This window comes from Hylobates moloch, unplaced genomic scaffold (assembly GCF_009828535.3).
Source record: "Hylobates moloch isolate HMO894 unplaced genomic scaffold, HMol_V3 SCAFFOLD_8, whole genome shotgun sequence".
In the NCBI taxonomy this organism is placed as follows: domain Eukaryota; kingdom Metazoa; phylum Chordata; class Mammalia; order Primates; family Hylobatidae; genus Hylobates; species Hylobates moloch.
The window spans coordinates 24691751-24717549 of NW_026652283.1; the positions used below are offsets into that span (position 1 = coordinate 24691751).

At 44.2% G+C, this 25799-nt stretch overlaps 1 protein-coding gene across 1 annotated transcript; it reads right to left on the reverse strand.

Moving 5' to 3' along the window:
* Positions 1–19757: 19757 nt before the first annotated feature.
* On the reverse strand, positions 19758–23669 carry BHLHE41 (basic helix-loop-helix family member e41). The gene is made up of 5 exons (XM_032159866.2): positions 22506–23669; positions 22307–22370; positions 21863–21970; positions 21420–21531; positions 19758–20952 (listed from the first exon to the last, which is right to left on the reverse strand). The coding sequence occupies exons 1-5, from the start codon at positions 22883–22885 to the stop codon at positions 19850–19852; spliced, it is 1767 nt and encodes a 588-aa protein (XP_032015757.1). The 5' UTR covers positions 22886–23669; the 3' UTR covers positions 19758–19849.
* Positions 23670–25799: the final 2130 nt, after the last annotated feature.

Here is a 25799-nt window from a genome sequence, read left to right on the forward strand (position 1 = left end):
TTTGTATAATCTAGATATGTCTTCTCTGTTGAAGATGAATATTGGAGATAGCACAACTGGATTTAAGCAATATCCTTAAATTAACATGTCAAGTGTACTTAGCTGCACTTGGAAATCCATCCAGGTTTAATAAGCAAATACTACTGGTCCAAAAAGGAGATCATAGGATGAGAATCTTCCATCCTTTATGTTATAGACTGAATGTTTGTGCCCCCTAACTCCAAAATCATATATTGAAATCGAATCCCCAATGTGATGGTATTTGGATGTGGGTCCTTTGGGAGCTAATAAGGTCATAAGGGTAGAGCCCTCATGAATGGGATTCATGCTCTGATAAGAAGCCCCAGAGAGCTAGTGAACCCTCTTTCTGCCATAAGACAATACAATGAGAAGTCAGCTGTCTGCAACTGGAAGAGGGCCTTCACGAAGAACCCAAGCCAGCTGACACTCTCGTTTTGGACTTCCAACCTCTGGAACTGTGAAAAGTAAGTATTCGTTGTTTAAGCCATCCAGTTTATGGTATTTGGCTATAGCCGCCCAAGCCGAATAAAATATTCCCGGAGGACAGACATCTCTGTATTTTGGAGAAAATGTTATTTGCAGATTTATTCCACTATTTTTATCTAATAGGCTGTTGCTTATTATGGATTTCAGCAGGTCTGATGATGAGAGGGTAGCTGAATATCTAGGAAATCGTGCAGTGTAAGAAAGGAAATAACCCGTGTAGATCTCTGCCAAAGTTTATTGTGCTGTTGGTCCTGAGACACGGGGTTGCCTAGTATCATAACACTAGCCAGGCATCACAAGGAAGCTATGAGCACTCGGTTGATGTCTGCAGTCACACAGAGGCCTCAGTTACTAAAGAAAGAGGAGTGTTACTGAGATCAGTTACTTCACACCCATTTTACCACATCTCCTCACCCACTGGGTACGGAATGTATCTATCTAGGAGACTGTATTTTCAGTTATAAAACATGTTAAAATGTTTCATCAATTCATCCCTTTGGGCTCACTTTTAAATTTTGTTTAAGTTTCTCTGTTAATTTACTATAAATGTTTAATAAATTCAGAGTATATTATTCTCATGAGCTAACGCTTCCTCCAAACTATTTTCAACCAATGAATTAAAGGATAATGGAATGCTTTTATCGGGTACATAATAAATGGTCAATGCCACCAAATGTTACCAATTTCCAATATTAGAGACACAAAATATGTAGAAAGGCTGTTCATTTTATGAGGGGATGGTTGAGTGAATTAATTTTTAAAATATTTACTGGATGCTAGACATGGTGGTAGGTACTGGAGGTACTCAAATTAATAATTAGCCAGGACCCAATACCCACCCTACATCAATTTCAAGAACAGGAACAATAAATGTAAATACATCAGAAGTATTCAACTTGGGGACTTTCGGGAGAATACAAAAATAGAAATAAGGAGACATTCTTTTCATCCTATTCTGGTTCAATTACTTTGTTCTCTGTACAAGCTGGAGAGCACGTATTCTCCCATCATGAGAGAAAGGGTGGGGGTCATTCAACCCAAACCAATCACATGTGCTTTGGGCAGAAACTGTCAATATTAAGACAAATCACATCCAGTTTATCACAGACTCAGTTAAAATAGAAGGAAAATATTCCCTGAAATATGGCCTCTGATGCTTGGTAACAGTGCTTTGGAGCTTGGCAGATGTAGAGACAGCCAATCATCTTTACATCTGCCAAAATATATATTCTCCAAAGCCAGAAAGATAAAATTCCTAAAACCACAATGTGAAGAGCTGAATATTGAAAATTCCATATGTTTTGCAGGCTGATGCTAAATCCTATGAGAAAAACCAGCACATCAAGGCTCTTGTTTTAACCAACTTTCAGGAAAGGAATCCTAATCTCCGAAAGGCGGGTATAAGAAAGATTACTGTTTATAAAGGAGTATGGCCATGCTAACCTTCAAAGTGGGCAGAGCCACAGCAAGCCACCTCATCAGGTCTGATAACCATGTCCTGGAAATGGGTGATTTGGAGATGGCTGGTAGGGCCAACTATGTTAAGAGTTGGCCTTATTGGTGAAGTAGCCAAACAAATGAGGATGCTTCAAAACTACCATTCGAGTGAACGGAGTTGAGCAGTGGGGGAGAGGATTTAGGGCTGAGCACCTAATTTCTCAATCAGATAAAGGGCAAGGTTGTTCTCCTCTCAGCTTGGGTAGGAAGTGCAATCAGTCTGATTTCACAACAGAGAAGGCAAATCCTCCTGTTTTGATGTCTTCTCCTAAAATCTATTCCTTGCTCACTCTATCGTAGGCACACTGGCCTCCTGACTGTTCCTTGGATGTGCCGTGCATGCTTCTAGCAAGGGCCTTTGCACTTGCTGTTCTCTGTGCCTGGCAGGCTCTTCCCCCTGATTTCCTTCTGTCCCCCTTTCTCACCTCCTTCAAGACTTTCCTACTATCTCAATGAGGCCTAGTGTATTCATTTTTTATTGCAGCCATAACAATCACAACTTACTGGCTTAGTATATACAGGGTGAATTCCCATATACACTTCATGTGGCGTAAGACAATACAGATTCATTTTCTTATAATTCTGTAGGTCAGAGAATCAGAGTGGATCACATCAAACTAAAATCAAGATGATGCTAAAATCAAAGGGGACAGTCTGTGTTCCCTTCTAAGGGCTTTAGGGGAGGCTCCATTGTAGGGCGGAGGTCCCTGTTTCCTTGCTGTCTGTCAGCTGAAGGCCGCTCCTGGCTTCTAGAGACTTCCTGCATTCCTTAGTGCTGGCCCCCTGCCTCCACCTTCAAAGCCAGATATGTAGAATCCTTCTTCCTTCTTTAAATGTTATGAATGGCATTTATTTAGTAACACTGACATTTGTATTAAAATGGGACTACACATTTAAAAAATCACTGTATTATAAAAATGTCATAAATTTCTCTGGACTCTAAAATTGAAATAAAATTTATAAACGCATATCCTCATTTCTCTAGAGATGGATGTGTCTTATGTAGGTAGAAAGAAAATGAAATGGCTAATATGTACCCAGTTTGAAAGGGTATCTAAGGAAAGGTATATTAAGGACATTCAGTTTTTAATTTGGGCTACAAATTTTTTTGTTTTTTGAGACAAGAGTCTCATTCTGTCACCCAGGCTGGAGTGCAATGGCATGATCTCGGCTCACTGCAACCTCTGCCTCCCAGGTTCAAGTGATTCTCCTGCCTCAGCCTCCTGAGTAGCTGGGATTACTGGCACTCACCATCACGCCCAGCTAATTTTTGTATTTTTAGTAAAGATGGGGTTTCACCATGTTGGCCAGGCTGGTCTCGAACTCCTGACCTCAAGTGATATGCCTGCCTTGGCCTCCCAAAGTGCTGGGATTACAGGCGTGAGCCACATCACCTGGCCAATTTGGGTCATAAATTGTGAGTGAGAAAATCATAGAGGTGACATGCCCTTGCATCACTTAATATAAATGGGTACATAATATCCACCTGACTTATCACTAGTGATATTAACCATGATCATTTGGTTAATATCACTTGGTTAAGGTGGTGTCTGTCAATTTTCTCCACCGTAAAGTTACTATTTTTTTCCCTACTCTAATCTTTAGAAATGAATCATTAAGTCCAGTCCACACTGAAGGGGATGCTTTATTTATTCCTTATTTCAAAAAAATTTTTTTAACTTATAGAAAAGTTACAAAGATCCTACAATGAATTCCCATATACACTTCATCTAGAGTCACCACTGATAACATTTTCCATATGTGGTTTATGAAGATCTCTCCTGCTCCCTCTACAAATATACATATTATTGCTATTCATATGACTATTTGGACTCAATCATTTGAGAGTAAGTTGAAGATATCATAACATTTTATCCCACATACTTCACCATGTATACCCTAAGAACAAGCAATTCTTTCATCTTCATAGTACAATGACCAATTTCAGGAAATTTAATATTAATATAATGCTATTATCCAATATAGAGACCAGCACTTCCACTTTTGTCTCTGACTAGTCCTCTTGCCTTAACTGTAAAACTGGATGAAATATCAAAGGCAAGTGTTTTCAGACATTGGAGAACAAGCAACACGAGGCAGAGTAGGCAATGCAAGACTGCAATCAATCCCTGAAGGCAGGGAAACCTAAGAGGTGAACCTCATGATGAGCCTGGCTCCCTGCCTGGGGAAATTTTCCTGACTGCAGAGTAGTGATCCAGAATCCAAGCAGAGCACAGCAGTCCCTCTGAACTCAGGAGGAAGAGATCAGAGGTTGGGGCAGCTAAAGTGCCAGAATCTGCAAGGCAAGGTCCCAGGGAGATGGGAGCTGTGCAGGTTACAGAAATAAAATTATGAGTTCATACTAATACCTCTACTTCCAATATAATAGCACTAGGCTTTCCCTAGCCTTCTCACAGCCCATATTTCTGGCTCCCTTTCAGAAGCCCGGTTTGGGAGCAGACAGGCAAAGTCACCATTTCCACTGTCCAGTTTCCTAGCCGAGGGAAACCTGCCAGTGATAAGGTGCGTAAAATGAGGGATGTGGCCCAAGAATCATTGGTTTGAAACCCAGAGAACCGATGACGTAAAACTCAGAAAATAACAGATTTAGTAAGAGAGTGCACCAAACATAAATAGAAATGTAGGGGGTAGAGAACAGCATATTTGCCATCTAAAGCCCCAGTTGTGATATTCTTTAACAAAAATTCCCAGTTATTTAGTTGCAGTTTTTTTTTTAATTGACTCACTTATTACCACTTACCACAGCTCCTTCCTGAGTACTGTATTTTGATTCCTTTCTTTATTGTCTGGTGTCCATCTTTCAGTAATTTTTTCAAGAAAGTTTCATGGATTTGGTTTCCCTTGGTTCCATGATTATCACCTTGGCCACATATTGTAATGAACTTGAAAACTTTTGAAAAACTACTGACTTTTGGGCATCATCCAAGACCAATTCAGTTAGGTTCTCTGAGTGTGAGATCCATGCAACAGTATTTAAAAAAAAAATTCCTCCAGTGAGTCTAATATGCAAATGAATATCTCCAATCTCAAATAAATTACACAAACAGGCTCTCTTAGTGGGGCAAAGAAAAACCAAAGAAAGTTGCAAGTGAAGTTCAAAAACACAGGGTTGATTTGAGAATGTTAGTTTGTTGCCTTTATACTAAAGGAACTCCTTGGATTTTTAAAAAAATTGCATCACTTTTTTCTTTCTCTCACAACTATATAGGCTGGTGCCTTTCAAATTTTAATGTGCTTTGGTCCATTGAAATCATCTTTGCATCTGGTCAAAATGCAGATTCTGATTCAGTAGGTCTGGAATGGCAACTGAGATTCTGCATTTCTAATAAGCTCACAGGTGATGCCAATGCTGCCGGTTCATGGACCACACTTTTGAGTAGCAATGGTATAAATCCTGCTCCTCTGTCTCCTGTAATGAGAATTGCTTTGGAGGAATCTGGGGCTACCTGGACATGGCCATTGTTTCCCTCTTGAGTGGCTTGCTTCTTTTTCTTGGATGTTAATATGGTTTTCTTCTTATCTTTGAAATTCAGATATAGTTAAGTTACATGTGTTAAGGCATAAAATAAAGATTCCCACATTGATATTGCATTTGCCTCTGAACCCTTTTTTGTTCTTGTGCCTGTGAGGCCTAACTCCACAAGACTTTCAGCTCTTCCTGAGGACTTTTCATAGGATTGACAGGATGCCTGGCCTACCTAGTGACTGAGACTCTGGTTTCCTTATTTATGCATTTGTTACAAACAAATGGGTTTGTTCTTTGCAGCCAAAAAAATTAAAGACTATGGATTTTAAACCAGACAACGTAAAAATAAAGACTGCATAGAATGCTGCGGCAAAAAGCAACATGAATGCAAAAAAATATATAGTTATAGTGGTGACTGGCAGAAAGAAGGGCAAGGGCGAAGAAGATTTCTGTATTCAGTGGGCTTCTTACAAGTCATTATTTGAGCTAGGTTGAATGACAGACTTGTAAGTAAGAGAAAAGGGTTAAAAAAAAGTTATGGTGCCAAAAAAGAAAGGAAGAAAAAATAAAAGATTACAATGTGATGCTAAATGATGCTAGAATACTTTAAACGAAGTAAAAGCTGTAAATTAAGAAATAAGAATAAAAAATCTTAAACGAATAACAAGCCACATTTTAAACCAAGAAAATTATTTTTAAAAGCCCTAATAAAACAGAAGTATAAGATGAGCTATAAGATAAATGGAATAAAGGTTGGAGCAAGAAGATAAATTTAAAAAGAAAATTAGAAGGTTAAAATAACTAAGGTCAAAGTTAAAAAATGAGGTCAGTTATGAAATAATTTAAAGCAGATATTCTAAGTAAGTAAAGGTTGAAAGCCAACAGGGTAATAAGGTAAGATTTAAAATAGGACATGAGATACTTTAATCCTGCATGAGAGTAGGATTAAAGATAAAAATAATCAGATGATTTATATGGATGTTAAGATACCATCAAACATTAAAAAGTTTAAGTTAGAAGAAAAAAGAAGAGAAAACATACAAGGAGTAAGAAGGCTTGGTGCTTATCTGTCTTTTCCCCCAAAACAATCTTTTAATGGAGTAGTGGTGTCTTCATGGGGTAAAAACCCAAGAGGACAGACAGCAATGTGACACCTTAGTCATGGAGGCTCCCCTTTGCTCCCCTCAGCAAGTACCAGAATGCCAGCCTCACTAGCAGTAACCGGAGAAGACAGATAGGAGGTTTCATACAGCAAACTCACAGCTGGATGGCACCAACCTGACTCAGGAGAAACTCCCTGGCCTGCCAGCTACATTCCCTCCTGGATTATCTCCTCCAAATTTAGCCCACGCACAGAGTCAGGGAAACTACCCTCTCGAGATCAATAACCTATGAAAACTCAGGTTTCAACAGTTGTCTCGTGTCTCTAGAAAGTTTAAGGACTGGCCCAGCCTCCAGAGTTTTTAAAAGGGTATTTATTCAATAAGTGTTTATTGATCCTCTTCCCCGTCCCAGGCAGTGTACTAGACTCCAGGAATCCAATGATGAATGAACAACAGATCTCTCTTAACAGAGGTCCAGACTTGTTACATGCGGCAGATAGGGAAGTTTTAACAAGTAGTTTCAATGCATCACCAATGGCACAAATGGAAACCTTGGCTTTGAGCAGGAGGAGGGTCACGTTTCCTCCGCAGCTGGAAGGAAAGTGAGGACACGGGAGGAAGAAAGTAGGGAGGGCTGAAAGTTGGGGAGAGCATGACCATTGGCAGAATTTTCTTGGTGAAATAGGGGTTTTCCTGAGAGAGAGGAGTCTGGAAATAAGCCGAGGTCTTGGGGTAAGTGGGAGACAGAGGTCTGGGAGGGTCATAAGGAAATTCGAGAAGGAGCTAAGAACAAGTAAACAGTCAGACAGCAGTGCAGGCCAAGCAAAGGCTGGAGGTGGTGCCAATCTGCGTGACAGGACTGTTAGGACGTCCAGGTGCTGGAGACATACACAATTAGTTACAATACAATGTGAAGAGTCTCAATGTGACAGGATGATTTATTGAGACGTTGCTCTCTGTCTGTTCTCCTTGCATTTTCCCCTCAACTATTTTCCAGAACGGCTCTGGGGCTAGTTACATCAGGGGAGTTTTGAAGAAAACCTCCTGCCAGGCCCTTTCTTTTTTTCCTTTTTATAGCAGAGCTCTCAAAGCAGCCTTCTCCAGATTGAATAATACTTTTACAGATAGATTTCATTTGTAATGAATAGTGTTTTGAAGTTTTCAAAAATAATTGCCAACATTTTGAAAGTAGATTTCACATAAAATCTAGATTTCAGCTTTTCCTGGAAAAATTGGATGATCTCGCAACACTGGGCCTACATTTTCACCAGGCTGCAATTGCTCGGAGCTGAGTAATGTCTGTCCCTTTTAAAGGAGGCGCAACCTCCAGTTCACTCTGGTCCCTACCATTTTCTCTGCCAATACTATTCATTCAGGTTAGATGCCTGGTCTCTGCAGCCCTTTCTAAATAAAATAAAATTTCCTCTAAATAAAGCTGGAAATTAGGGGGAAGGAGTGGAGGCAGAAGCAATAAGCAGTGGGGCACAGGTGTGCAGCTCCTTGGGCGTGGCAAAGCCCAGGAGGGGAACAGGGACACGATGCTCCTAAGCCTAGGGCTTCCAGCATCAGCAAAGACTCCTACCTAGAAAGTGGCAGAGAAGGCAAGGATACCAAACAGCAGGCTCTGACACTGACAATTATCTAGGGCAGTCTGAGAAAGAAGGGGTCCTTTCCCTGGTTCCTGAAATCCCGAGTCCTTGTGAAAATCCTAAAGAGAGTTTGGGGAGGGGAGGGGGGCAGGAGAGTCCACAATGACTGAGATCATTTTCCAACAGCCCTTGGGGAAGTGGCATGAAGTCAGACTTAATGAGAGAAAATAAGAATATCCATCACTTCTTGTACATGCATGTTTGTGGAATAAGATGTTAAACATCAAAATGGAGATTTAAAGAAAGGGCTAAGAGTAAAGAAGTGGGTGAGGTTAAGTTTTGACTAAAATAGTTATGGAAGTTTTCACAGAGGAGGTGCAATTTGAGCTGAGTTTTGAAGGATGAGTAGGAGGTATCCAAATGTAAGTTAATCTACCTAAAGACAAACATTTGAGAGTGCAAAGCACATTCAGGGAACTTGCAGTAGTTCCGTGCAACTAGGCCATTAGATGCTCATCTTTCAGTTGGGGGAAACAGGACAAGGAAGGAAATGGAAGAGAGTGAAACCAGAAGGGAAGATTTAAGCCTTCACACATTCTTCATGACTGTATGAAGTATACTACGCTGTAGTATACTTTCTGGGTTTAGAAAGTTAATTGGCTGGCGCCGGGCGTGGTGGCTCACACTTGTCCGAGGCGGATCACGGGGTCAGAGATCGAGACCACGGTGAAACCCTCTCTCCTAAAACATACAAAATTAGCCGGGGTGGTGGGGGACCTAGCCCAGTACTGGTGAGGCTGAGGCAGGAGAAGGTGAACCGGAGGCGGTTTGCATGACCGAATCGGTCACTCACAGCCTTGGTGACACGTAATACTCCTCATAAAAAAAAAGAAAGTTAATTGGTTGGGCGCGGTGGCTCACATCTGTAATCCCAGCACTTTCGGAGGCCAAGGCGAGCGGACCATGAGGTCAGCAGTTCGAAACCAGTCTGGCCAACATGGTGAAACCCCGTCTCTACTAAAAATACAAAAATTAGCTGGGCATGGTGGCGGTGCCTGTAATCCCAGCTACTCAGGAGGCTGAGGCAGGAGAATTGCTTGAACCCTTGAACCCGGGAGGTGGAGGTTGTAGTGAGCCAAGATCGTGCCACTGCACTCCAGCTTTGTGGGACTGAGCAAGACTCCATCTTAGGAAAGAAAGAAAGAAAGTTAATTGTGCTGGATGTGTGGTCAATGCTTGGGGAAAGGGAGATTGGACAAAGGCCGTTAACTAGGCTCTTGCAACAGTCCAGGTGAGAGTTGGTAAGGGTTTGAATAGTCACTGTGGCAATGGAAAGGCGGGCTTGGATTTCAATAGTCATTTATTGAGTACTTACTGTGTGCCAGGCATTGTGCTAGGTGCTGAGATTACACAAATAAATACTGAGCCTTGCGTTGAAGAAGCTCATTAAGAGACAAAGATGACCACACCTGGTAGAGCCAGCCTAGAGCTGAAGCAGCTGAGACTGTCAAGCCTTAGTCACATGTGTTGTACATTGCATCATGGGTCACATTCTGAGGGTCTGTTTCCACACAGGGGTTGGGGCCATCTAAGAGGTGAGATACAACCTACCTTGCAAGTTTTGAAACTCGCTTCTTCCTCTACAGGGCTATTACAGCTATTCTTGCTGACTAAAGGGATCAAATGATCAAAATCTCCTTTAATTTTCAATTTTACAGAAGGAACTTCACTAGATGAGCAATTTTTTAGACGTGGTAACTTGCAATCATTTGGACTAAGGTGAAATTGAATTAACTCTATTGTTAAGGGAACTCCATTAATGCTTCATGACTGTTTCCAATAAGCTTCCAAATCAGGCTGAATCTTTTCCCATTTGCAGGTGTAAGATGTTCACTGCCTTTTCCTCCTTACCACTTGCTGACCTCTGTATGTAGTTTATTCTTTGGATCACACAGTGCCTGGGACATAGCAGGTGTTCAGTAAGCGTGGAGGACATGGATTCGTAAAACGCAATGTGATGCTTTGAGAAACTGTGCGCTGTTTTCTTTGGAGGCGATCAAACTGAACTAGTTGCTAGAAATGTTCATTCATCCAGAAGATAGTTACTGAGAGTCATACATACTTATTTACAAAAGACCATATTTATTTACTTATTTATTGCCAGACACCATTCTTGCATTGCACAAAGCAACGAACCAAACTAAGTCCCTGCTTATCCTAGTGAGGTAGACAAGCAATAAACACATTATGAGTGTGTATACACACACAGTACATCGTTGTAATGACAGAGGTGATACCTGCTATGAAGAAAAACAAAACAGTAAAAATAAAGAATGATGGTGGGGAGGAAACATTTTATACATTGCCTATGGGCTGCTCGGGGAAGGCGTTTCTAAAGAACGGTATTTGAAAAGAGACTTACAAAAGCTGGGAGACAGAAGGTGATGGAATTGGCTTTCCAGATTATCTGGGGACCCGGTCTTGCAGGCAGAAGAAGGAAAAAATGCAAATATTCTGGTAAAGAATCAAGCCTGTCCTGCTGGAAGACCAGCAGGGAGGCTAGTATGAAAGGAGTGAGGAAAGGAGAGAAGAAAGACGAGACAGTGAGTAGGAATTGACAGGATTAGAGATCTAGCCCTTTCACCTGACATTCTTCCTAAGGGCCAACCGAAAAAATTTCGTACTGAGGGAGAGGATGACTAAATGTCGTAAATAATCATTGTGTTGGCAAATGCCTGGGCAGCTTTGAGACTTTGCTAGGAGTCGTAAACATCGTGAGGGGTGATGAACTTGCCTGTATGATCGCTGCTGTATCTCCAACGCCTGGCACATACTAGAAGCTCAATATATATTTGAGTGAATGTTTGAAGTTTATCTTTGCTTTTTCAGCCTTTCAGAATATTAATGACTAAACTGTCTCGTGCAAACAGTCTAAGGTGGTGGGGGGCCGGGGCGAGGAAGTGCAATTGAAACTCAACCTATAGGACATTATGCACACATATCATTAACAGACAAACAACAAAGGATGCCTTGTGCTTTGTTAATGTCTGTTAGCTTCCAGCAGCCTGTCTCCAGGGTGGCACTCACTGTGCCATTTAGACTGGAGAGATTACAACCATTCTGTAATGTCTTAGCAAATACTGGCACCTGACCTGTCCAGCTATTTCTGGCAACGTCTGAGATCTTTTTCCATCACATGACCAAAGCCATATTTGCAGAGGGTAGTGGTACTTCCCCACTTTTGCAACACCCTTGGGTATACTCAGTTATCGAAAAGACACTATCAACTCCAAATTGCTCCAAAGTAATTGTTCATTTTAGGCTGTTTATAAACAGGCATGTTTCAGAAAGTGTTACAAAATCAACGTGCTCACTTCCAAGAGTGAAAGTGTTAGATGATCAATTTGCCCAAAAGGGGTTTGTAAATAACTAGATGGCAACTTAAAAAAAAAATTCCATCCCCCGGCCCCTGGCTACATTAGTTTCCTTCATTTTACTGCACCATGCAAAATCCGTTAGTGCCATAAAATCACTTCTCTTACTTTACACCTTGAACGGAAAGTCCCAGTGTATTTCATCACAATTAAACAAATCGCCTAGTGCTTAATTAGTGGGAAATCAATTTGCAAAACTCCATGTGAGCCCGATGAAAAGATGCAATGCCTCCGACAGCCGGTACTGCGACACCTCGTTTGCCCAGAACTCTGCTCTAGCGCTTTCTCCCCACCCCCACCCACCGCCCGGGGTTTTCCCCGCAAGTCCTGGCCCAGGGCCTGGACCTGCTGGGGTCCCGCCCGGCCGCGGCCCGCCCTAGACCGGAGTTCCCGCCCCAAGGCCCTTCTGAGGCGGGTGTCGACCTTCGCGTAACCCGCGCCCAGGAGGGCCGCTCGGAAACTGCTGTGTCAGAATGGTTTGAGGAGTCCCGAGTCAGAGCCAGCTTTAATTCGGGAGGGATGACTACCCAGGGCTGGCCCGCGGAGACGCAGCCGGGAAGGGTGTGGTGCAGCTGTCGGGAGAGCGCGCCCGGGCCCGGTCGCCCCGGCTCCGCCCTCGGCCCCCGCGGTCCCCGCGGTCCGCCACCCCGCCGCCCGCCAGCGCCCCGGGGCCAGCGTCTGGAGAACCCCGGACTCGGAGGGGCAGCGCGCACGCGCGTAGGATGGCGAGCAGGCCCCGCCCCTCCCGGCCCCCTCTCACGTGCTGCTCAGCGTGCGCCCAGACATGTGCGGGCACACGTGACAGCGCCGCGTCCGGCCCCGGTTCCCTAACCCTGCGCGGCTGTACTTTGAACCCAGGCGTGGGAGACTGGAGCAGGGAAGGGAGGAAGGAAAACCAGGCGGGGAGGCCGGCCTTGGGGAGAATGATATCATCTGCAGCTTTATCGCTAGGCAACGTAAGAATGCTTCTCCTCTCTCTCCAATCCTACAGCCCCTTGAAGAGCTCAAGGCTGATGACATTATTCCCCCCTCCTTTCCCTCCAACCCCCCATGCAGCGCTCAAACGGTGATTCAAGGAGCAAGGGTTGGTTTACTAGTTTTAAAATGAGGATCTTAACAGGCACAGTTCAGAAATCGATCCATTATCGCACCCACTTGGGTCTGCAGAGGCCTTCGGGGGTGCCTGCAGTCAGGTGCCTCTCTGGTCATACGCGGTTTACACAACCACGATATGGCTATGCATATAGATAAGCCTTGTTCAAGATAATATGTATTTGAAAACTAAGTCTTGCTTAAGGTGTCTTAGAATCCTGTGTCTTTATAATGCTATGTTATAAGGGTTTTTCTGGTTGCTCTGAGTTACAGGTCTCCAGGAGTTGGGTCCAGACTGAAGTCCCCCTGTTACAGCTAATTTTCGAATCACAGTGAGGAAGCCACAAGGCCTCATATGGAAGCAACATGTATTAAACTATCTGGCAGATACTCAGTATCTCTGTTGTGCAGCACATAATATTCTGTGTGCACACCCATATGGAAAAGGCTCCAAAATTGAAACCTTAGCTAAAGTTCACCGTGCCCTAAAAATACTCTATATAAAAACTGTAGCACATGGCCCTCTCTCCAGCCTGCTGGATTCTAGAGGTTCTCTCTGACCAGCTTCATAGGTTATTTTGGTCCTAGATCCCTTCTGTTATAGAGAACTTCTAGGGCACAACCGGGACCACACAGGTATAGAGGGGCAGAAAGCCCACCAGATAATGTGGAGACTTCCAAACTAGGAAAGGCACATTTCTGGATGTCTCCAAAGTGAGTGGATGATAGAATAGTATGGTTATTTGTAGGAGACTTTGAAAATTATTTCCCTAGAATTTCATCTCTCTCAAAATTATTGCATGCTCTATGCCATAATTTAACAAGATCATTATGGTGATAATCTTTCCTTCTCCACCAGCAAGTATACTCTGCCTTTGAGGATCGCACATGGGCTAGCTCAACTCATTCCATGAGAAAACCTTAGCCTGTCCTTCCCCATTACTAAAACTATGGTATAAAAGTATAAAGAGCACTAGACTCAGAACCAAAAATCCTGGTTCTGTTACTGAGCTCTATGACCTTGGACTAGTTCTTTGCCTCAGCTTCCTCCCAAAGGTTTTGAAAATCAGGCCTTAGGATGCCATGTTTCCCTCTAGAGCTGCTCTCACTCCCTTACTCGAAGGGAAAAGAAGTCACCATTAGTTTCTTTTGTAAAACAGATAGATGGAGGAGGTGAGACACAGAGCTGCTCATGAGGTACTGCTTTTTTTCCCCTACCACGAGATATGATCATGCTCTGAATACTGTATCTCACTTTGCAGCAGGAAATATCATGACTCCCTAGTCCCAGCCCATGGTTCAAATCCTCAGGAGGTGATTTTGGTGAGAGCCAGCATAGCAGTCACGTTCTAAAGAGACTGGCAAGTTAGGAAATCCTTGCTCAGACCTCAAGTCAAATATAGCCAATTAAACTGTACTGCAGCTTATTGTAAATGGTACTTTTTAAAGTTTAATTTCCAGTTGTTCATTGCTAGTATATAAAAATACAATGTATATTTGTTTATTGACGTTTTCTTCTGTAACTTTTCTAAATTTGTGTATTTGTTCTAGTAGGATTCTTTTTTTGGTAGATTGATTCCCTATGATTTATGTACCTGATAATGTCATCTCTAAATAAAGAGAATTTTACTATAAAAACATAGTAAATTGTAGCGCAGCTTAGCACGGGAGCAGGGTCGGCCAGAGCCTTCTCTTTGGAGATGGCCTCATGCCCTTATTGTGCTGCTGTTCCTTCTGTAAAACCCAGCTACTTCTCACCTAGGCCTCCTCACTTAGATGCAATTAGTAGCTCCCACCCCCACCACAGCAGTGTATCCATCCCTGGATAACACTTACTGTGTTGCAATGTAATTTATTTTGGTATAGGTGTATCACCCACACTAGACTCTGAGATCCTCAGAGGTTAATCTTTGATTCTCTAGCACTTACCATGGCACCTCACATACAGTGAGCAAAACAAATATCTGAATCCCCACACCACTTATTGAATCCATAAACTCAAGAAGAAAAGGAATATGCTGTAATCAATGAGGAGCCTGAAACCTCTCACCATGGGTGTGTCTAAATTCAGAGGCAGCATCTGGACCTACACACCCATCCTGCCAGTCCCCCGGAATACTTTTGCATTCTGCCGGCCGCCCAGGAAGTCCAATACCCAGAGGCAGAGAAGGTTACATACTAGAAGCAGGAGCCAGAGTCATCCTTAAATCAAAATGCTGAATCAATTTCACTAGTGGCCCTCCGTCCCCTATTCTTAGCAATTGGAGAGAGGTGTTCATCCAATCAAATAACTTATTCCTGACATGCAAATTTGTTTATTTTGTGGTTAGTTGTAGGCTAAAACCATTAGCAAGTTGCTTTTATTTTTATGTAATAAAATGATGGCAAAATAAATAACGTATTTGAAGGCATTTGCATAAGTAATCTGATAAGAAGCATCGCTGAGGATCTGGAAGTTAAAGGAAATAAAAAAGCTTTGGGAAGAAAAGTTCACAGATTCTACAAATTCACACAACTTACTTGTAGAACAACCCCTCAGGTCCTCTGTCAGAGCCTATTTACTCTAATTTTAGCACATTTCAGCACATTTCAAATGGGTGTGGTAGTGTTTAAATGGTTTCCCAGCCCACAGTAAGTCAGAGGTAGCAAATTAGATAAGAGATGGAGGAAGCACGCTGAAGCTTCAAGAAGTGACAGCTGACAGGCTAGCTGTGCGTAAAGAGACTGAAAAACCCTATAAAAAGCAGGTAGAACTCAAAAAGAATTTGGTGCAGGTGCAATTACTCCCAGATATCATGCATAGTGCAAAAATGATGTTTACAAGGATGACCCTGAATTATTGAGAAAGGTTAAGTATGTCCAGGTTAAGACATTTTAGAGGACACGTGTAATACATTTTAGTATGCTTTCCACTAAAATAAAATTCAAAAATGAAAAACAGCATTGGCATTTGAACACAGAAGTTTTCGTTTTCTAAACCACTGACTGTCTCTCGTGTCAGACAAACTAGGCATCACTGAATTTAGAATTTTAAAATATCAACTTTTAAAAGGTGGTTTTATATTTGTTTGGAGTTTTCAATATGGAATCTCTGAACGAGCATAAGAAACCCAATTTTAAGACAAACGTACAACTGCTAGAATAGCATATTTTTAAAGTGCATGCTGCGCATGTTTTCTAGTATAAATCCCATCTTAATCACACAAAATATGTGATAATTTCCCACGTCAATCCCTTACTTAAATTCTATGAAAAACTGGAACTTCCATGGGACTTTAGCATGCACTGTAAATCCATCTTGAACTTGTTTAAAATAACAGTGAGAACAATGGGTGGGTCTAAATATATTGAGCTGAGGGTCCAATAGGTTAAGAATTTTTGTTTAATGAAAAATATCAGGTTGCTACCTGAAGTAAAATACCATGATCACAATAGTACAGCCAGCTTTTGGCAATATAATGGTCTTAAGTCATTCATGAGAGCTCTGTTCATTTCTAGCTTAATGTAAAAGTCTTTCGTGTGTTTGCCCAGCCATGTCTCTCCAGAGGCTCCACTGGCAATCACTTTCCATGGAAAGGTTAAGAATTGACCTGTGACATAGAAAGGAGTAGCCTGAGCCTCCTTTTACATAACTTTTCAACAAATCTCGGGCGATGGGCAATAACCAAAGTCATGGCCTGGATGGCCAGAAACAGGGAACTAAATGAAAAATAGTTTCACAATGATAGGAACTAAAACTCCAAATTTTACATAGCTATTAAAGTGTTGTTTCTAGTGCCTTGAAAACGTGCTTAAGGTTAGCTCTTTGGAAGGGAGGGAAGGGCCATTTTTTTTCAATTCAATATAAAGTTTGCTAAGAAATATGTGTATATAAAATTAATCTTTTTAAAGATTATGTGGAATATATGTAAAATTAAATTTTTATGAGTATAATACTATACTCATAAAAACATTGACTTGATTCATATTTGCCTCGTTGGAAAATCATTTTAGCTGAAATTTCACCACTACAAGTATAGAAGCCTCTTTAGTGAATTATGACTTCAGCCTTTTAATTCATTAAAATAAATCAATGACTAAAATAACATTTTTTCAGATTTTCAGATACAATATAGACAATATTATTTTTGCATTTCTGTTCTAACTTTATCTTATCATGTTACCATATGGGCACTTGGACTTATAAAATCTGGCCCAACTCTGAAGGTTTTTTTAATCTCATTATACCAAAATTATACACATGCTAAAAACATTGTATTATCCTGATTCACTTTTAATCCTTTTTGGTTATGAAACTAATATTACTACAGTAGTGGCATCAAAATATAGCTCAAAATATTTGAAATGCTGTTTTTCCCATTATTCTGATTCAGATAATTTTTCTAAAGTTCAATAAATTAACAATGCTCAAAAATCCTACATAGTTTTCTAGTGTTAATTTCAATTTCCTTTGTTCTATGGTTTGTTACGAAGCTTCATGGAGGCTGCTCAATCAAGTTCAGCTTACTTGGTCCAAGATACTGCAATGGGAAGTAGTTGAGTGACTGAAGGATATAATAGAGCCGGCCACTAGTGCTAGTGCTGACTCTAGGTAGCTCTGTGACCTTGGGAAGATACTTAATATCTCTGGGCTTCCTTTCTGTTTTTCCTATCACGAAATGCAGGGGACTGGATGAGCTGTGGCTCCTTCTGGCTTCACACTGTTACGACTTGCAGTTCAGTTGCCATAAAGTCAGCAGAGGGAGCACTTTTTCTACATCTTATACAATCTGACTCTCATTTAAACATTTTTCAAAAATCAAGGGGTTTGTGAAGAACATTCCTGAAACTAAAAGCTGACAATCCTTCACTCAGTTTGTATCATATCACAGATTTGAATGGAAATTTGAGAAAAGTCTAGAAATTATTTCTGATCCTGGAATTCCAAGATAAAGTCCCATGACAGAATTATTTTATAAAAATTAAGAAGCCAAAACACTCTCATATTAAGCACCCCTTTGTGATCATCTATTTATACAAGACCCAGTGAAAGAGGAACACCTGACCATACTAGAGGGGCTATGTGATGTCACAGACGAAAAGTGAAAAACTTGTCAATCATTAAAACAATAGAAAATTGGGTCTAACATAAACAAACCACACAAGTTAATTGGTAGGTTTTTCTTTTGCACTTTTCATTAAGATACATTGGGAACGAGCAGGTAGACACAGCCAGAGCCTGGAGGCTTGCAAGAGATTGGAAATGTGTGACATCGAGCCAATGACAAAAAAAGCTGTAAATCTGAGAACTTTAGTGATTTGTATCCCTATAGTCATAGATATCTTAAAACTAATTGAGCATCCATTATGTCTTTTTTAATTATTAGACAATATCATATCGTATATTAAAGTTTTTATTCCTTAGTAAGAATTTTTTAAATCACAAAATAGTGTGGCAATATTTAGGTAATAGAATTTATGGAGTGCTGAAAATACTAGAATATAAAGATAATTTCTAGTTTATCTTCACATACTAAACTTTTCTAAACCAGCTGGTTTCTTGCAGACAGTATTTATTTTTTTAAAATAATTTAAGACAGCATAAGCTTGTACCAAGCGAAGCATTGTAACAAAAGTGCAACTTTTCAGCAAATCCTCCCCAAAAGATATTTTAACTCAAAATATCATTAGCACATATTTTCTCCCTACAAAAATAGCATGTCAGACATCATTAATTGGATGTATTAACAACTATGTACATAAGAGCCACCTTGTAGGCTAAGAGTTTAACGTTGTTTAAACACAGCGTTTGAGGCAAACAGTAGCAACAGCAGCAGCAAATGCACCAAACTGACGAAAAGACCCAGATATTTTCCTCACTCATAGACTGTTGTGTCTCACCCCTTACATAACATCCAAGTGAGATTTCTCACAGTGCTACCTTGGCAACAAACTAAAAATATCTAGACAAGGTCTTGGTTTAAGCCTTATTAAAAAAGCTTTCTTTGTGATTATCTGGTATCTGGTTTGGTCTCCAGAAAATACATAGACTTGGAGATAGGAAGGCCTCGCAAGACTTCATTCTATATCTTTATAGCATTTCCTATCAAAACTGACCAGTTAAATGCTTTCGTTCACTTTGGAATTTTAACAGAATATAGGATATATCAGTTTGGACTTGTTTTTTGTTGTTGTTGTTGTTGTTTTTTGTTTTGTTTTGAAGTTCAGTGCACTTTTTTACAGTAAGATTACAAAAATTTAGGAACATGATGGATTGAGAGTGGGAATAGACGCACTTGAGATGTGTATGTACAGATACCTATCTATGGATAAACAAAAATCTGTATAGATAGATATCTATATATGGACTAAGAAGAAATTAAGATGAGTCCATTAATTCATGGTCAATTTCTCAATAAAGTGTTAGCAAATGTACTAGGAATGATTCTGGCCTTCTCATCCATCTCCTTCCCTGACTTAGTGCTGACGATGGCCCAGCTCCGTGTTTCTTTAACAAGTGCAAATTACTAAGAGATACCATTTAAACCACTTCAGAATAGGTTGCAACGTCAGCAACTGCATCCTCACTTCTTTGAAAAATATATGCCTTTTAGAAAGCTGAACATTAGAACATACTGAAGAATAAATTCAATTCTAAAAGATCCTCAATCTGTTTGTGGAAAGCCTCCTAAAACAGGCAGGGCAGCTTTGAGAACTAGCTCTACATAACAACTACCTGCTGTTCCATGTGAACTCCAAAGACGTCAAAGGTGTTAATGTCTTTCCCCTACCCCGGGGTTCACCTAGCTCAGCCACAGAACAGACCCTTCTTACTTCCTCTCGAATTAGGTTCCAATTTTAAGAGATAATGGAACATGGCCTAAAACGGGGCAAAACTTATTTGGGGGATTAAAAAAAAAAGAGCCAATGTCTTTCGCAGATGATCTTTTACAGCTGGTGGGGGAAGAAAGGGATGTTAGTGTGTGGAGGGTGGGGTGGTGAGGGATGAGCAAAACAGGAACTCCAAATGTACGCAGAACACCTGTTTTGTTGTTCGTGTTTATGCCTGTCGTGCATCTATTACACTTCCTCCCTTAAAGACGTTAAGGGTGTTTTAACTCCTCACTCTGCTTGAACCTCCGTCCTTCGGGACGCAAGGATTCAGGGAGCTTCCTTTCCCGGCTGCGAGGGATCTTCCTGAGCAGAGCTCTCCGGGTTCCCCGGCTCGCGGGGGCCGGCGAAGGGCAGGTGGGTGCGGCCGTGCGGGTGCTGGGGGTGCGGCGCCCCAAGGGGCGCGACCTCGTGCGGCAGGAGGGTCGCGGCGGCGGCGCCCGCCTTCTCGGGAGGGGGCGACAACACCGAGGACAGGCAGGGGAACGCTGCGGCGGCGGCGGCAGCGGCGGCGGCGGCGGCCGCGGCTGCCGCCGGGGCGGGGATGCCGGGGTATAGCAGTGGGAACGGGGCGGCGGCCGCCGCCGGGTACAGATACTTCTCCAGGCCGCTCTTGTCCAGGAAGGGCTGCACGTAGGCGGCAGCTGCAGAAGGCGAGAGGAAGCAGAAGGGCAGGCAGAAGGGGGCCGCGGCGGCCGCGGGCTGCGGGAAGGGCGCGCCCCCGCCTCCGCCGAACGCCACCAGCGAGCTGAGCAGGGCGGCGTCGGGTCTCAGCAGCGCGGCCGCGGCGGCAGGGTCGGGCCCCAGGAGCGCGGCTGCCGCCGCCGCCGCGCCGCCTCCCGGGCCGCCGCCGCTGCCGCCGCCGCGGGAATCCAGCTTCATCCTCTTGGGCGCCGGCGAGTCCTCCCCGGGAGGCTCCTGCTTGATGGTGACGCGGCTCGCCCCCGCGCCTTTGCCTTTCTCGCGGTCCGGCCGGGCCTCGGCTTCGCCGCCGTAGCCGCTGTCGGTGTCCGTGTCGTTCTCGGCGGCGAGCTCGGCGCTGGGCTGAGTCCGCTGGATGACCGGCACGCAGTAGGCGAGGGGCTCCAGCTTCTGCCCCGCGCGCTCCAGGCAGGGGGCGGCCGCGGACCCGGCGGCCGAGGGAGCGCCGGTGCCTTTGCTCAGAGGAACCTGTTGAGTCAACAGCTGCGGGGTGGGCAAGAACTGGGTGGCCACGGCGTGCAAGTGGTTGATCAGCTGGACACACCGCGGCTCCCTGGGTGTCCAGCTCTCAAACCGGGAGAGGTATTGCAAGACTTCTTTGGCGCATGTTTGAAATCCCGAGTGGAACGCATCCAAGTCGGACTGAATGGGTGATTTCAGAGATCGCTCCCCTAGGATGAGGAAGGGATGGGGGTGGGGGACGGAGGAGTGGAGGCAAGAAGAAACATACCCACGTTAAAACATCTGCTTATCACGTGGGCCCTGCATCGACTAAAGTGATCTCGGTTTTTCCCCAGTATTCAAGTGATATAATCCACCGGTTGCCGAGAGAAGGGGGGGGGGGGTGGCGGAGGTGCGGAGCGGGGAGAGGGCGCTCTCCTCCCAGCAGAAAACCAAAGTGGAGCGGGTGCAACCACCACTTTAAAACCTGATTCCTCCGAGTTCTGCTGAAAGCCTCTAGGATGCTTCGGGAAATAGGCTCGTTCCAATGAAGGGAAAGTATAAGCAATTTAACAAATGAGAGGGAACCCATGAGCCCACGGAAAGAGATGGGGTGCGGGTGAAGGAGTCCTGACACTGCTCCCCTGTGGGCTGCCCCGCTTCATCAGGGTAGGCTGGCCTCCCTGAACTGACTTACCATTCTGTAAAGCAATTATCTTCTGATGCTGTTGCTCGGTTAAGGCGGTTAAAGCTTTTAAGTGTTTCAAAGTTAATTCCAAGACTACAGCTTTCTCCAGATGCCCCAGAGTCTGCAGTGGTGCAAAAAAGAAAGGGGCACTTGGTTACTTAAAAACACACATTTGGCTTAATTGGCTGTCTATTCAGCACAGCAATTTAAGCAAACACTTTGAAAGAAGTACTGTTCTTATACTTCTTGAGCTTTCCACAAGACAGGTTATAAATGATTTCTTGCCTTCAGCTGGGAGCACCTACTCCGAGTTTGCGGGAAACTCTGTACGGTATAGCACAAGTTTTAAGTCAGGAACTTATATTTACATTTATTCTTATATTTTCTGGGAGTCGCACCAGACTATTAACACGCCCTTGGACAGCAGCAAAGAATGAAAATGTGCATCTTACTGTCAATTTCAGATGTTCAGGCAGTAAATCTTTCAGCTGAGCAATGCATTCATTAATTCGGTCTCTTCTTTTCTTTTCTATTAATCTGTGCGGTAATTTGTAGGTATCCTTAATATATGAGAGTCATGGAAAAGAGAAAACAGTAAGCAAAACATTCACTTATTGGATATTACCCTCGTCTGCCCCCCCTGCCCCCCCATATAAAACATACTATGTGATAAACTACACCCAAGAAACCTCTTTCCTCTGGACTGTTCTGCAATGCAATTTAAATTCAGGTATGATGTTTAATATCCCCCTGAGAGTACCCAGCAAGTCACTTAAAATTCAGTTGGGGAAGCTCAGGGGCTGGAATATATTTGCGGGCAGAGCTTCACTGTGAAATCAATGGCCCTAATTAACTACCCATGCAGCTTATGAGGAATATCGGGAACTTACACTTACCTTGGTGTCGTCTCGTTTCATGCTCCTTTTGGGTTTACACATATACAAAGAGGAATAGTCCAGTCTGCAAAACAGAAATCAGCATCAGGCACCCATTCGGGGAGGGGCTCTGCCCTCGCCAGCTCCATACCACTTTCTGGAGAAGAAAAAAATCAAACCAAAGCCTAGACAGATATTCGCAAGGGTGCGTGCACCTTACCCTATAAAATCTCTATGTTCCAGTAACTGTCTGTCTTGCAAATGAGGAATTCCTTCGTCCATGTTCAACTGCTTTTCGTTTCCTCTGTTTCGATTTTTGGGGCTCTGTACAATAATCTGTGGGACGGTAGGCTTGGGAGACCTTGGGGGGATCTGTGCGTCTCCAGTCTCTCTCTCGCTCTCCCTCTTCAGTGCAGTGTTGAAAGTGTGAAGCAGTTGGTTCCCCCCTCCACCGCGTTCGCGCACACACACGCACACACACGCACACTTGCGCCGGCCCCACTGCGCTGGTAGTTTGCTCTCACTCCAGGCAGTGTTTGGCCACAGGGCACGCGCGTCGCCGGCCAGACCAGCACCCAGCTCACGTGCGGAACGTACCATCCGCGGTCCAGCCCAGAGGGGGGCGGGGGAGGAGGCGCCGGGCCGGGAGGGGGCGTCGGGAGGCGGCGGCGAGAGAAGGCGAACGGCAGGAGGGGGCGGGGACACCTGATCAGGGCCACCGGAAAGGAAAAACAACTTCGGCCAAGCTATTCATCTTCCCAAAGGCTATGCAGTCGGCAGGAGGAGGGGGGAGTGGGGGTGCAGGGCTGCGGGGCAGCCTGAGCTTCCTTGGCTCGAAAATGCGACTCCCTGGGTTCGTCCGTTATTACGGTGCGGGAATGTGAACGTGACTTTTTGCTTTTCCACCGATTGTGCTGTTGGTTTGAACCATAGAAAGGAAGGGAAAAGAGAATTCGCGGTGGGTAAACTTGAGTCCCAAAGGAAATTTTGGAGACTTGTTTGCTCACTGATCAGTGGCCTGGAGGGACTCCTTGGCGCTGGGTGGAGAGGTTGCCTCGAGAAGAAGCAACTTGCAATCCGCTCCTTGAAGGATTTAAGATACATGAAAACGTAGTCACTGGGTCCGAATGTCGCAATCCAAGTGTCTTTCGGTGACACGGCGTCCCTGGGCCAACTAAACTTCCCCGCAGCAGCCGGAATTGCGGTGCCACTAATCACAGCAGCAGATGACGACGTTTGGGGCCGCGTGTGCTCCTGGAGGAACGCGGCGGGGAGCGAGCCGGGGTTGAGTGGGGGCTGGGAAGGGAGAAGGGGGTGGCACGAGAGGGGCTACCACAGAAGAGCTATGCAGCATTTATCACCCGCCCGCTCAACTCTGCCGCGTTCCGAGCCTCCGGTGACGCTACGTGCTTTCCCCACCCCCCCCCCCCCCGCGATAAGAGACGCCCGGAGTGTGCAGAGCCCACGTTTACTACCGCTGGCACCTCCAAAGCCTCCCTCCTTAATCCTGTCTCAAACGGGTACCAGCACAGGGCCAGCAACGTGATCCGACCTGCCGCTGCTGCCACATCACTGCTCGGGGAACCCGTGCGCGCGCGCGCTCGCCCTGCAGCCGCGGCGCTCGGCGCCGTGAAGCACAGGCCAGCAAGAGCCGGGTTACCTTTCCCCAGAGCCACCCCGGGAGCATGACTCACTGCTAGTGAGAGTTACCGGGAGGTGCCCGGGGATGCGCACTGCCCACGCCGCCCTGCGAGCCCAGGGGAAAGCATGTCCCGAGGGACTCCCAGGGGTGGGATGGAGGCTATATATATATTTCTCTAGATATACATAAAGGCATAGAGAAAAAAAACAAGGTTTTTCCTGCACAGAGAGGGATATTTACATTCTCCCGGGGGTGATCTCCAAAACGTTGATCATTGCCAGTGATAAGTGAACCGAGGGGAGAAGAACGCCGAAGATACACGCAGCAGGGCGCAGCAGGGACTGGGGCGCCCACTACGTGTCCCCCGGCCCGCCCCGCCGGGCACGGGTTCCGGGGACGGATCTGGGTCGCGGGAAGCGGCGGCTGGGAGGAGGTCACGTGTCTGCGGGAGTCGCGTCTCTTCCCCGACTCCAGGAGCAGCCCGGGCCGCGGCGGCCGCTCGCTCTGCTGCAGTCTCTGGAGTCCTGGGCGGAGACGCGCACTGCGTCTGGCTTCGTGACTCGGGCGGCGGCGGCGGCGGCCGCGGCCCAGGATCACCCCGGCGTGAGGAGACGCTCGCGGTCCGTTCAGTTCATCTGTTTAGAGGGCCTTTTAAGGTCTCTCGACTTCCTCAAATAGGGGAACGTATTTGGCACCAAACAGGCAATTTAATCATGATGGTTCTTAATTTAAAAAGTATTTTTAAAATGCTGACTTTATTTTAAACCTCGGTCCGACCTCTCTGCTATTTCCAAAAGGTTAGGTAATTAAGACCCTTCAGTGGGGAGGGCACGTTGGAGCCCTAAAAGCGATCTATTCCTGCAGTACTGTATCATTTTTACCTCTTTTTAATTGACTAAAAATGGGAATGCCGTTAGGTGAATAATTTAAAAATTAAAACACCAGGTCCCCTTCTAGATTTCTGAATGTTTGGAGTAGAAAAGGGATGTAAATATTTGCTCCAGAGCTAAATTTCACTTGAAAAGGATGACTGGTTAGGGAAAATGAAATAAAGACAAGATCACTGCATTTTGGCCTCGTCGGGCTAAAAACACAAGGCAGACATCTGACCAGGGCAAACCTTAGAAGCTAAGTCTGGGACAGAGATTAAATGCAAGTTGGAAAAGGAGGAACATGATCAGGAGCCTTGAGGCTCAAGAGTGGGTTAAGTAAGCTTACAACACCCCATAATTTAAAGGCACAAAAAGCTGCAAATGACAAATGAAGCTTTTCTCTGTTATCTCTTTGAGCCTCCTCTCTCCCCCATCCTTTCTGCCCCAAGCTTCCCCACTTCCATACCCTTTTCCCGTGATACCTACTCAAACTGCAAATGGGTCTTTTCCCAATTTTTATCTCCTTTGTTGTTCTTGGTCCCCTTTTCCTCTTCTTTTCTGTCTTTCCTTTACATACTCACCTTTTAACTCATGTTTCCCTTTTTCATTTCTTGTCTTCCTTTCCCTTATGTTCTCTACCTTTTCCCTGTTAAATGCCAGCGTTCGCCCTTTCTCTGTAGTTCTGTCAATCTCCTGTTTGCTTTTTGCCCTTTTTTTCTTTGATCTTTGACCCTGGCGACTCTTCTTGCTTACCCACTTCCCTTAAACTTGAATCTCACTCCTGTTCTTTCTCAAACTCTTGGCTTCTGGAATATTAGGCATAGTTTGATGCCTCTGAGTATCCCTTTGCGCAAGAAGGGTGTAACAATAGCTAACAACTATATAGCCTTTAGGATTAGAGTACCAGACTGCATTCAGAGAGCTTTTTATGTATTAAGTCATTAATCATTTCCACAACCCTCTAAGGTAGATACTATTATTGTTTCCATTCTGCAGATGA